The 13,872-nt window shown below is 46.6% G+C and overlaps 1 protein-coding gene across 1 annotated transcript; it reads right to left on the reverse strand.

Moving 5' to 3' along the window:
* Nucleotides 1–511: 511 nt before the first annotated feature.
* Nucleotides 512–13,869, reverse strand: PSMD13 (proteasome 26S subunit, non-ATPase 13). The gene is made up of 13 exons (XM_047877429.1): nucleotides 13,696–13,869; nucleotides 11,574–11,652; nucleotides 8,272–8,306; nucleotides 8,132–8,187; nucleotides 7,851–7,894; nucleotides 7,575–7,661; nucleotides 4,997–5,168; nucleotides 3,943–4,022; nucleotides 3,739–3,864; nucleotides 2,136–2,198; nucleotides 1,843–1,923; nucleotides 1,539–1,655; nucleotides 512–971 (listed from the first exon to the last, which is right to left on the reverse strand). The coding sequence occupies exons 1-13, from the start codon at nucleotides 13,788–13,790 to the stop codon at nucleotides 876–878; spliced, it is 1,131 nt and encodes a 376-aa protein (XP_047733385.1). The 5' UTR covers nucleotides 13,791–13,869; the 3' UTR covers nucleotides 512–875.
* Between the last annotated feature and the right edge of the window lie 3 nt (nucleotides 13,870–13,872).

The following is a 13,872-nucleotide window of genomic DNA, read 5'->3' on the forward strand; positions in this document are numbered from 1 at the left end:
TTCCCTCACCCAGGAGCAAGCCATCGGGCTCTCGGTGATGTTCCTCAGCTTCCTGATTCCTGCAGGCTGGGTCTTACACCACCTGGAGAGCTACAAGAGAAGCTCGGCAGCATGAAGGCTCTGTGGTTCCAGCTCCAGGCACAGGATGAAAGATCGCATTAAACCCTTCCCTTCACCTAGTGGTCACTGGTGATTCTTCTTTGTGAACGAGCACCCCCGCCCCCCGCACACTCAGCACGGGGCTGAGGGCTGGCTGGGTGGGCATCGGGTGAACACCATGTCTGAGCCGCAGCAGACAGGACTTGCTCTCTTGGCCACGGGGCCCACGGCCCTCTGCACCTGGCTCTGCCCTGTGCCCTGTGTGTGCAGAGACGCCCCTTGCCCAGGGCAGGAGTGGGGGGGCCGAGGCCCACTCCCCACCGAGCCCTATCTCCCATCTCCCGCGTTTTAATCTCTCCAGGCCCAGGCTTGACATCAAAGCTAAGACCGAGGAAAAGAGAACCACAAAAAGGACAAAACAAGTGCGTTTATTACAGGAACATTCTCAAACGACAGCAGAGATATTCACACAGGTGGATGGGATGGAGACGAACTTCTGAGTGGTGTCCCCACGCACTCAGGGTGGCGCCTTCTCGCTCCTCGGGGCACGTGCACGCTCGCGCCTGCCTGGTCACCAGAGACTGGTGACCCCTCCCCACTGCGGGCTACAGGAGACCTCCACGAAGGAGGCTTCTATCTGTGGCCGCGCACCCCATCGGTGACAGTCCTGTTCTCACGGCAGGAAGAACAGTTCCCGTTCCACAAACACAACCCCACCCCCCACCCCCATTAAATGCAGATGGCCTCAGCTGCCACACACGGGCCAGGTGGGGGCGCTAGGTGAGGATGTCGTGGGCCTGGTGCTCCACCAGCATCTCCATGCTCCTGACGTCGGTGCACCAGAACTCCAGGCGGTCCTTCATGCCCGCGATCTGAGGCAAACCAGGACCACACGGTGTTAGGACACTTGGGAATCACAGCACCCGACGGGGCGGCTGTACGTTTCCAGCCAGTTCTTTAGGGCAGCACTAATAAACAGGGCATCGGAACTGGGGGAGTGGGCTACGTGAGACGGGCTTATCCCAGTCAATTCTTATCACCAGGACATTAAAAAAAACTTGCATGAAAGAAAACAGGCAAGAATAGAGGAAATCCACAGGATTAAATTTAAAGCAAATACGAACAAGATGGATCTGAGCTCAAACCACAGAACTAGGAACGCATTTGATCAGAGCACCAATTTGAGGATTAAAAGGCAGCATCAGCACAACCAGCCCTGTTATTACGATAAGCTTTTAAGTGCAGGGTTCAAACCCCAGGCTTGCACTAAATTAGGTTCTTTGAAAAACCCTCAGTCCCTACAGCAGTAAGATATTCTCTGAAATCCCTTTGTCAATACCGCTTTCTTCCTAAATGGCTGCCATCCAAGCGAAACTAAGACAGCACAGACACAATCCAAAACACCCACAAAGGTGAACTATGTATTCCAGTCACATTACCTGTTGCAAATCCAACACGCGGGGCTGCACCCAGGTCATGTGAACCCGCTTATCCACTTCATCAATACTGCCTTTCACCAGCCCCACTGAGAGCGCCTTCATCACCAGCAACTCCACCTGTGCAGAGAGGGGCTCGTGTAAGACACCCCAAGGCCTGCGAGTACACACCAGCCGGCCCTGAAATATGGGGGAACAAGACACTGTCTTTTGTGGTCTGGAGTCTAGGGAGCCGTGCTCACAGGAGCCCTGACCCGTCCAGGTAGCAGCTGTACCACTGGACCATCCTGAGTCCAACAACCTGTACCTCGTTCACGGTGATTTTAGCACTTTTGGCAATTTCTTCAAAAGTGAGTTGTCTGTGATTGGCAGGTCGTGTGAAAGTCATCTGAAAAAAAATTTTTGCTTGTTAACTACTTTTCCAAATAGAAATTGTCAGAGAACTGACTGATAGGAACGTTTTTGTCAATACTTGCTCTGAAAACCTAGATCTTATTAGTGAACCACACACTAAACTCTTCCTTTATGTAAGTCGTGTATCTCATTAAGAACACGCTTTCCACACTTAGCTTACGGCAGTCGTTCACACAGCCTGCTTACCTCCATGAGGCACAACAGCTGAATTTTCCTCAGAAGCTGGGCTTCATTGGCTGCCAAGTCAGGCTGTAAAGTAGAAAGCATCAGTTACCCAACCTGGGCTTTGAAATTCTACAACAGAGCGAACACAAAGAATCTTTGCAGGTCCAAACACCTTACGCTGAAGATCACGGAGGGTCACTTTTCTTAGGAAACCATTAGAAGGTGCACCCCGGAAATGTCATGCTCCCACACAAGGCATTTACGAGGTTTACAGACACCAGGGGGCACCTGGTTTACAGACACCAGGTGACTTGGCACAAAGAAAGGCAGGGAAGGACCCATCCTGTGCCTGAGCAGGTCCAAGTGTACTGCCTGCTCCGTCTGCTCTGTGTAAGGGGAGCCTCTGAGGAACACACTCCTTACGCTCCAGGGGCTTGTTCTGAACTGAAAGAGCAGGTTATTAATTTATAATGAAAACCGGCCTTATCATGAGAACCATGCCCTCTGCATGACCTGTAGTCACCCTACAGGTAGGTCACAGGTCACTGCTGAGCACAGAGACAAGAAAGGAGAAGGGGTTACCGGATTCAAACATTTAGGAACTCACACCCCAACACAGGCAGAGCCAGCAGGGAACTGGACAGGTCAGGCTCTTCAGAAAGAGCCCACTCGCCCCAGATGGGCTCTTGCTGCCTAGACAGGTGCCGCAGGCACACGGCTCTAGTTTTCTTAACTTTCTACGGCTAGCCATCTTTCTTTCCAAGCGGCACAATTTTTTCTTTCAGAGATCAAAATACAGACTACAGTTAGGATCGACTGGACTTGCTTTCTGCCTCTTCACAGTCCGTTTGTATCTACTCGGCTCTGTTATGTGTGAATTCTACAAGTTTATTTTGAACTTTGAGAAAACTGAAGCTTTAGAAAAGTACGAAACAGTAATACAACCATGATCCCTATCACTATGAACATTTTAGTGATTTTGCTTCTCACAGTTTCATTTGAAAAAGAATAAACTTACTATTAAAGCTCAGGTCCTTGTTAAACACCTCTCCTCCCTAATTCACACCTCCCAGAGGCTCCACTCCTTGCCCGGCGCCCTCTCCCCTGCTACCTCTTTTCCTCTGCATTGACTGCCCCGCCATCCCCTGCACTGACCCCTTCCTCCCATCAACTGCTTCTGCCCTGCGCAGACCGTCCTGCCTTCCCTCACCCTGGGCTCTCCCCGACTCTCATCATTCACTCACTTGAGCCTCACATACCCTACTGCAATTCAGCAACATGCTAAAAGCTTCCTTTTCCTCTGCTGAATATACTCTTCTCATATTCTTCCCTTGGCTGAATTCCACTCACACCTAAGGTCAGACACAGAGCGTGGCTTCTTTGGGGCAGTCCTCTGTGATAGCCCTTTCGCCCAGATGACACTCCCCTATTCTATCAGAGTAGCTGAGTTACTACTCTAATTAGCCACTTAACCATCTGCTTAATCATCTGGCTCGTCTTAGTCTCCTGTCTCCCCAGCGGCTGGCGTGTAGAAGGTGCAAGTCAACATCTGTTAAATAAACAGACGCAAGGAAGGAGAGCCAGGAGCATGTAGGAGTGCTCAGCCGTCCTTCCCATGGCTGACCTGCTGGCCCCAGGAGGTCTTCAGGGTCTGGAATCTCTCTACGTTGCCACTGTTAAAGGCATAAAGGGTGTCAATCAGCCACTGGCGGTCGGTGTTCCTCAGTGATTCCAGCACGGGGTGCATGAGCTGTGAGGACGAGACAGTTAGCTGGCAAAGAAATCAGTCTCCCCCTTGTTAAGAAATCTGTGACCAGGGTCCACTTACGAGTTCTCCAAAGTTAAAAACTCCCTCGCCAAGAAGTCCTGCTAGTCCCAGCGTGAAAGCTCTCTCCTGCTGCTCAGACACTACGGCAACAACACATCTCCAGTGACACCCCAGTTACAAGAATCAGTCCTGCTTGGCTTTAAAACTCTCATGAAAAAGTAAAGAAACCATTCCCTGTAATGGTTATATCACAAAGCCTTAACGTTAGTCGTCTCTTTTAAAGTACCATATCAACTCAAGTTATACCTGGAACCGCATACACAGGTTTTGTGGGAAAGACATTCATTCACTTATTTCTACCTAAATAAGTGAATTGATTTACATTTTCAGCTCATCTACTTCCCGGAGTAGCAGGTTCCTTATGCCTCTGGTTTCCTATGGAAGTGATACCTCTCATTTATCTTAAAGTCCCCTCATTCAGCCTCTTTTCAGACTACAATCTTCCTTCCCCATACAACAACTCCCTATTCTCTTGACCACATTAGCTGTGCTTTCCAATATATTTTTCTTGAGCTGCAGGAACTGCATCTAAAAACTGCACTAACATCTTTAGGCGTCGCTGGTCTCCACGGCTTCAATGGTGTACTGTGAGAAACACCCAAGAGGCTCAAATTTCTTCTTTAAACACATACTCCTCGCACTTCCCCCAAAACTCATTGTTCATTTTGCTTTGCGAGTGATTTTCGTAAGTAAGTTATTCCCCTGGGTCTTGTGCGGTTTTTGGAACACGACTCTCAGGTACAGGGTGGCGGCGCGCCCTTCGTGCTGTAGGGGTCGAGGGACTTGCATTGCTGCGCTTCTCACCAAGGCCTCTGACTCAGAGAGCCGGGAAGACTGGGGAAGGGACGGTGAAGGGCTATAGGGTGCAGGCTCATCTCAACTCAACGCTGAAGGCAGACACCTGTAAAAACTAAGGCTCTCATGGCTCTTTCCAGCCTATCACCACGTGGGCTTTCCTCAACGAGGGATAGATACACTGGAGGAATTTCTGAGGCCTGCTACCACGCCCCGAGAGTGAGCTCCCACGACACGGACCCTAACGGCCCCATGTTACCTGGAAGATCCTTGATGTCGACACAGCCTAGAAACCGCAGAGCATCTTTGTAGTAGGATGCGTGGTTTCCGATTGTTTGATAGTATTTACTAGAGAGATCGTAGAAACGACTGTGAACTGATGTCACGCCAGGGAGGTTGTTGAGCATCTCTTCAACGTCTTCAATTGTCTCCTACGTGCAGGAAACAAGATCACCTTTCTTTGTAACTTAAGACATTTTTAAAGAAATGTATGACGAGATGAAAAGCATAAGCCACAAAGATCGACAGATTTGAGTACATTAAAATGGAAAACTTCAGTTCACCTAAAACACAGAAAAAAGAACGAAGACAAGCTATAGACTGGGAAAAGATATTTACTGCACGTGAAACCCACGAGGGCATATGGCCAAAGTTATATAAAGAACTCTTACGAAACAAGTGGCAAGCAACACAGAAAAAATGAGCAAAAGAAAAGATGTTAATGGCAATTTACAGAAGTGGAGACATGAATGGAGTGGTCAATAAACTACCAGCAATCAAGAAATGCAAATTAAACCCCCAATGAGATGGCATTTCACCTCCATCAGATCGCCAAGAATTAAGTGGTCTGAAAATACCAAGTGTCGAAGATACGGAGCTCTGCAAGTGCTCGTACGGTGCTAGGGGAGTGCGAGCTATCTTGGAGAAAAGTTTGGCAACATCTAGTAAAAGTGGAGGGTATACACCTTATACCTGTAGCCTCACCTCCAGGCATATGTCCCGGTGAGATTCTGCCCATGTACACATGGAACCAGGCATAGAAATGCTGATAATTAACATCACTATTCGCAGTAGAAAAGAGAACCTTGAATCCCTTCCATAGGAAGGAGACTGGATATGCAGGCTATGAGACAGTTACACAGTGAGATACCAAACAGTAAAAACGAATTGGTCCCATGCACCAACACGATGACTCAAACCTCACACTGAGCCACCAACTGAAAACAATACTACACATCACTTAGACCTGCACATCCCCATCTAGTGAGCATCAGGAAACACACAAGTACGAGGAACACCAAGCACGTGTGCGGGAGCACTGCTGGTGCAGGAGCGTGCACGGGGGCCCAGCAGCTCCATTCCCAGGTTGCTTCACTCCCTGGCTGGGCAGGGCACGTGGATGCCCACGACAGCATTCTTTATAGTACTTTATGGATTTCAACACACCTTAAATATTTCCAAGCAAAATGTAGTAAGTATGAATGCAGGCTAGGACTGGGCAGGAATAAGAAAAAGTACAGGGACATCTGGGTGGCTCAGTCGGTTAAGCCTCCGACTTCGGCTCAGGTCACAATCAGGCTCGTGGGTTCAAGCCCTGCATCGGGCTCTGTGCTGACAGCTCAGAGCCTGGAACCTGCTTCAGATTCTGTGTCTCCCTCTCTCTCTGCCCCTCCCCTGCTCACTCTCTGTCTCTCAATAATAAATAAACATTGAAAAAAAATTAAAAAAAAAAAAAAAGAAACAATAAGTAGTATTATTTTAGGGCAATGAGAACATTAACACTTACCCTGATATTTTCTTTAATATTATGGTTACCAAAAAACCCAAACCAAGACCAAAATAAACACATGTAGTCTCTGGTTCAACAAAGAGGACTGACAACATAAGTTGGTCTTACTGCCACTCCTATCCACATCTGTCTCCCAAATTGCACTAAAATTAAAATAAAAAAGAGACAGGAAACTTAACAATGATGAGGAGGCAGAGAGGGCGGAGGAGCAGCGTACGATATGACCTGTCATGGTAAGTGGGCCGACACCCGGATAGTGAGAACCTGGGTGCCGGGGACAGTCTGAGGCTGTCTGGATGCGTCCTGCTGACGGCTGTGCTCACCCAGGACAGTGCTCTTTCAAGGGGAACAGGCCTCGTACCAGCAAGTTACCCTCAATAGTTTTGAAAAACAAAAACTACACACACAGAGTAATAGGGCAAAGAAGTGAAATGTCCACAATGGGAGTGTGAGGGAGGGGTATAGGAAAGTTCTTTGTGCTATTTTTGCAACTTTTCTAGAATTTAAAGTTACTTTAAAAGTTAAAATGGGGGCGCCTGGGTGGCGCAGTCGGTTGAGCGTCCGACTTCAGCCAGGTCACGATCTCGCAGTCCGTGAGTTCGAGCCCCGCGTCGGGCTCTGAGCTGATGGCTCAGAGCCTGGAGCCTGTTTCCGATTCTGTGTCTCCCTCTCTCTCTGCCCCTCCCCCGTTCATGCTCTGTCTCTCTCTGTCCCAAAAATAAATAAAAAAAAAAAAACGTTGAAAAAAAAAAAATAAAAGTTAAAATGGAAAAAAAGGATTTTTCTCCTACAGCTCCAAACAACTTTTTATTTATTTATTTTAAATGTTTATTAATTTTTGAGAGAAGGTGAGCACAGCAGGGACAGAAAGAGAGGGAGACAGAGGATCCAAAGCAGGCTCCCTGCTTTTAGCAGACAGCCCGATGCGGGGCTCAGACTCACGAACCATGAGACCTGAGCCCAAGTCGGACGCTCAACCGACTGAGCCACCCTGGTGCCCTTCTAAACAACTTTTTAAACCCAAGGGAATCTCTTATGGCAACCTTACCTTTGTAACCTGTAGGTCCCCGATGTTTAATTTCAGAGCTCCGATTGCGGTTTTACACAGGATCACTGCCTCATCACTGCTTTTCACCTGAAGACGTCAGAAACAAAAGAACCTGAGAAGTGTGGGCAGGAGACTAACAAAGCAAGGCCATCTGCGTACTGGCTTAACTGACATGATCAGAGACACAGTAGTCTCTAAAAGGTATGCACAGCGACCACAGACACAAGCTGTAAGTCACACGTATTCTAAAAGTCTTGGCCCAGGCTTCACATTTACCTTTTCACGAGTCTTTTCCAGAAAAGTAAGAGCCACGTTGGGATCTAGAAAAGGCAGAACAATGTCAGAAGAACCACCATCATAGTATCTTTAGAGACCGGTTCCTACCAGTGAGGACACTTAGGTAGGATAACCTTTAGGGTTAGACCATAAATATAATAAAAACCTAACTTAGAATCTGGTATTTTCTGTCAAAATGTAAAAGTTCAATTAACTTACATTTCAAAATAATTTGAATTACCACTTGGATCTGCTCCTTTATGAAATAAAGTCAGACTCACCAGTCATCTGTCTAACTACATGAAGAATGATTTCTACCAGGGACAAAGGATTCACCCTGAAATAAAAACCACCGGTTTTTGAGTGTCAGTAGTATCAATGTTTCCATGTTCAAAGTCAAAAACTGACAAAGGTATTTTACCTGTGTTCAAATTCACTGATGAAGTTTTCATAAAGCTGTGGAACCAAAACATGCAAAGTAATTACAGGATGTCTTTCATTCTGCAAAATCAAACAACCAAAATGCCCACCATATAGCAGGCGTTGAAGAAATGTTTGCGAGTTGATAGGAGACCCATATTTGGGCTTATTAATCACGAATGGATTACTGAAGACAGCTGTGCTTTTTTTTTTGGAATTAGATACCTGACCTATAAGGATCTCATAAAGACCAATTCCTATATTCTTTCTCCAAAGTACTCTAAGCAAAACAAACTATCTGTTTAAAAGATTCACTAACTTTCAGATTTTAGAAGATTTTAGGCTATATTGCCAAATTTACAAGCCATTCAGCAAACACTTGATCACTTACTCAGACCTTTTGCCAGGTACTGCAGACACAGAATATGTAAAATAAAAGACAGGCTTTCAAGGATTTCTGGCTGAGGAGAGCAGACTCGTAAACAAAGAACTGGCAATATTGTGAGTTTACAAGCGAGGAAAAAAACAGCACACAGGTGGACCAACCCAAAGGAGAGGTTCCAAAAGTTATTCCAGAAATGGTGATAACTGAGTTTTAGGGAAGGAAGAGCAGTTAGACAGGTGAACAGATTTGGTACGGGGGAGGAGGCAGTTGGGAGAACATTCCAGCAGGAACAAACGTGTAGAAGCACTGAAGAAAACACTGCGCATGTGTTAGCAGCACTCTGATGGACACAGAATGGAAGGCACTGGGGCTTGTCCTTGCCCTGAGGTCAAACCTGAACCAGTGGAAACACATGATCACACTTCTGCTTTATAACAAGACTGGGGGGAAGGCGGGGGGAGGGAGGGAACAGAGTGAGGGAGCAACGGCAGTTAGGGTGGACAGAGGGTCTGAGAGGTTTGCTGGTCACAGGGAAGGGGAGCTAAATGACTTCTGAGCTATCTATGGCTGGGTAACTGGGCAAACGGAGCACCCCATGTGGGCAAAGTGGGAAGAGGGAGCCTCAAGATGAGGTCAACTTGGATAAGTAGAGTCCACAGTTCCTCTGGGTTATGAAGACAGAAAGATGGAAATGTCCCCGTGAAAGAAAATGTGGGTATATGCCCACACACTGTGGGATATTATTCAGCCATAAAAAGAAGGAAATCCTGCCATTTGTGACAACATGAATGAAACTGGAGGGTGTTTTGCTTAGTGAAATAAATTAGAGACAAATACTGTATGACCCACTTCTAAGTGGAATATTAAAAAACTGACCTCATAGATACAGAGAACAGATTGGTGGTTGACAGAGGCAGGGGGTCGGGGGGTGCAAGAAATGGGTGTGAAGGTGGTCAAAAGGTACAAACTTCCAGTTATAAGAGAATTCCTGGGGATATAACTTATAGTATTGTAACTATAGTTAACAACACTGTGTTGTACGTTTGAAAGTTACTAAGAAAAGCAGATCGTAACAGTAGCCCTCACATGGGGTGCCTGGGTGGCTCAGCAGGTTGAGCATCTAACTCTCGATTTTGGCTTAGGTCTTGATCTCACAGTTTGTGGAATCGAGCCCCGTGTCAGGCTGTGTGCTGATAGCGTGCAGCCTGCGTGGGGTTCTCTCCCTCTTTCTGCCCCTTCCTCGCTTGTGCTCTCTCACTCTCAAAGTAAATAAACTTAAAAAATGTCATCACAAGGAGAAAAAAAGTGTGAGATGGATGTTTAGTAGACTCACTGTGGTTATTTTCCATATAAACATATACCAAATCATTACGTTGTATACCTTAATAATAAAGAGAAATATGCCAATTATTTCTCAATAAAACCTGGTGCGGGGGGTATGTGTGTGTGGGTGGGAAATGTCCCTGAAGCAGCCAGTGAGTTATTTAAATCTGGCACCCAGCAAAGAGCCATCTAAATAAAATGGCTTTTTCATTACAAAGGACTATTTTAAAGATATCTTCTCCAATAAGAGAGTATTTTCAACTTTTCTGATACCCATTTTAATTTATGGAATTACCTAAACCACAAACCCCTCCAAAGAAAAAAGAAACTCAAAATTACTACTGGTGACTGCAAATTCATGAATACTATCTCTCTGAAAGTTAGCTGGGCTGGGTCCCAACAATTTTTAAAGGTTTACTTGCCCACTGAAATAGTAAACTCAAATCTGCTGACCTAGGTGTTAATGGGGTTGAGGAAATATTTTGCTCCGGGTAGAAAGTGATTTAAAGACAAGAAAGCAAAGGTTGGAGAGGAATAATCATGAATGTCCATTGCTATGATATAGAACCTTAGGAAACAAATTGTAAGATAGCTCTAATTTATCATTTTTTCCACATGATCCAGAAGACAGAATGCCAAGCAAAATCTAGGTTTGCAGATGAATATAAGTTCCTTTGAGTAGTAAAATGTCCAATTGGCAGATATAAAACACAGGAAAATCTTTAGATCCCCAGTCGTGGAGTAAGAAGGTGGTAAGCTTCACTGTAAACACATATAAAGTAATGTATCCAGGGCCAATAACTCAAGTTATCACGAACTACCTTTTGGTTTCCATGCGGGCATAAATCTCGGATTCTTTCAGAATCCAAGAGAAAGGCATCAAAGAGAAAGATGTCAGCGAGAGATTTCCAAGAGGAAGAAACTACCAGTGAACAACTGGTGGGGGTTTGTCAGGGAGTGTGGGGAAGGCTGGGGCAGAGAATATTTTTCTTTCCTTTTTCTGTTGTCAAATGCTAAAAGTGCTACACTACAGAGGATTCCCCCCAAACCTCCCCACCTCCAAGTGAAGCAGGAAAGGGGCTCGATCTTCCACACTACCCAAGAGAAAGCCTCTGGGCAAGCAAGCAGAATCAGTGGGAGTGGAGGAAGAGGTGCGATCAACCGTTACCCGTAAGATTCCTGCGGTTATCTTCCACTACGTCCTACCCTACCCCCCAAACGATTCTGAACTTTCTATTTCTGAATAAGTTTCCAAAAGCACAGTAAGATACAGGGCATGCTATGCTATAAGACGGCATTTTAAGCTGGGATTTCAGAAGAAGCGAGACTGCGTTTGAAGCCCCTTCTACCACTTGTTAGCTGTGATATCTGGCAAATTACTCAATCCCTTAGTGTTAGCTTCTACATCAAGTAGGATTATCTCCCAAGTTGTCACGAGGAATAAACGAGTAAACGTACAAAGTCCTTATGAGACTACCCGACGTACAGTGACTGCTGAATAGTTACAGTGTGTTATTACTACAAAGCCCACCTATTATTTTTAAAAGTCCTTGAGCAAGTTCATATAGTCTGACCTAGCATGGCAGATCATTTACCTTAATGAGGCCATCTCCTTGGGCAAAGCATGGGTCCTGCACAAAATCAAGCACCTGAAGTGTCAGTTGATGCCACAACCTGAAAAACATAAGGCTCTTAAGACCTATGAACCAATATCCAGTCACAGACACCTTCAGCCTTGATGGTCCTATCACATAACACATATTAACTGGTTTCTATTTGTAACAGGAAGACAGCTAACACAGATGCTACTAAACCTGAGTTCCTCTCTTGGTTCTGCTGTTCAATGGTGATGTCACCCTGGAGAATATCTTAGATTACCTCAAAGAGTTATTGTGAGCTTTGACTGAAAACAAGAATTTGGGATCACACATATATAAGCTGAAATCCTGGCTCTTCTACTAAGTAGTTGAGCATCTCAGGGAAGGAGTTTAGGTGAAATTGTTTCCTCCCCTGTAAATGGGATGAATGAAGGATTAAATGGGCAACTGAAGGGCACCTGGGTGGCTCAGCTGATTAAGCATCCGACTCTGGATTTCGGCTCAGGTCATGATCTCAGGGTTCGTGAGTTCAAGCATCACATTGGGCTCTGTGCTGACAATGCAGAGCCTGCTGGGGATTCTCTCTCTTTCCTTCTCCCTCTGTTCCTCCCCCGCTTGTGTTCTCTCTCTCTCAAAATAAACTTAAAAAAAATTAAAAAAGAAAATGGGCAAATCAATAAACCCTCTGGAAAAACGACAGTACATTCGAAACCAAACTCTAATTTAAAAAAAAAAAATTTTTTTTTTTTTACATTTATTTATTTTTGAGACAGAGAGGGACAGAGCATGAACGGGGGAGGGTCAGAGAGAGAGGGAGACACAGAATCTGAAACAGGCTCCAGGCTCTGAGCTGTCAGCACAGAGCCCGATGCGGGGCTCGAACTCACGGACCGTGAGATCGTGACCTGAGCAGAAGTCAGTTGCCCAACCGACTGAGCCACCCAGGCGCCCCCCAAACTCTAATTTTTAAGAATGCACAAAAAAAAGAAAAAAAGAAAAAAAAAAGCTTTGAAAAATACAAAGTGCAATTATTTGCCAAACACTAAGAATTTTCTCTCAAAAACGCTAATAGCAGAAGGCCACTGAACATCATGCAAACATGTATTCTTTTTTTTTTTTATTTTTTTTTAACATTTATTTATTTTTGAGACAGAGAGACACAGAGCATGAGCAGGGGAGGGTCAGAGAGAGAGGGAGACACAGAATCCGAAACAGGCTCCAGGCTCTGAGCTGTCAGCCCAGTGCCCGACGCGGGGCTCGAACTCATGGACTGCGAGATCATGACCTGAGCCGAAGTCGGATGCCCAACCAAGTGAGCCACCCAGGCGCCCCATGTATTCATTTTCTACGTAAAAGGCATTATGCTCAACGCTAGGGTTCTTAACAGGGAAGTTACCACAGCAAGTGTGCTCTCCTGTGGAACAATGCTAGCAAATTATTCTAGCCACTTAGGAGGTCAGTGCTGAGCAACAGAGAATTTGTCATAAAACTCATCTGGTTATAAAACTCAAACTCAGAGCTCTTCTTAGGGCACAAAGCCCAAGATGAAGTGCAATGGCAAGTAGGAACCGGGAGTGGGGAGAAGCGGCTGAAAGCAGAGTGTAACCACTTGCAGAATCAAAAGGGGAAAAAACTAAAAGTGCACTTGTTTCTGGTTTATCCGCTGCAGACCGCTGAGAAACGGCACGGACGCCGTCGACTATACGGGCCAAGTGCAAGACACCAGGATCTGTTATTCGGCACGGATGGCAGCCTGACCCTGAAACGGTGTTTGCTTGTTTGACTGGAATCAAGGGCGGAAAGCCTTCAAAGCCCTGAACCCTTTTCATAAGAGCAGGGGAAGGGAGTTCAGAAACCCAAGTCCCAGCCCCTGAGTCAGGAAGGCAGGGAACCCTAGGCCCCAACACTGTGCCTATGGCTCTGCTCCTCAGTCCTCGGGGGCTGTCACCCCGTCTTCCTCCACAGCCTTGCCGCCCCGGGCTCCTCGGCGCACCTCCCCGGCCTAGCCTGCCCCCACTCTCCCCACACGGGTCTGGGCACCCTCAGTCCCAGTCCCCTCCCCGGCAGCCCCCTCGCTCTCCCAGCACTGGGGCCCGGGGCCCCTCGGCTGGGCGCTCACTTCTTCGTGTAGAGCTCCTCCAGACGGTGCCACACGGCGGCCTGGCCGGGCCCGGAGCTCTGGCTCTGCTGCAGAAAGCCAGGTACGTCCTTCATGACGGCAGGAAGACCCTGGGACAGCCGCACTTCGGAGGTGTCAGCGCCGCGGGGATGGCCACCGGAAATGCTCACTCACTTC

Source organism: Prionailurus viverrinus, chromosome D1, assembly GCF_022837055.1.
Source record: "Prionailurus viverrinus isolate Anna chromosome D1, UM_Priviv_1.0, whole genome shotgun sequence".
Classification (NCBI taxonomy): domain Eukaryota; kingdom Metazoa; phylum Chordata; class Mammalia; order Carnivora; family Felidae; genus Prionailurus; species Prionailurus viverrinus.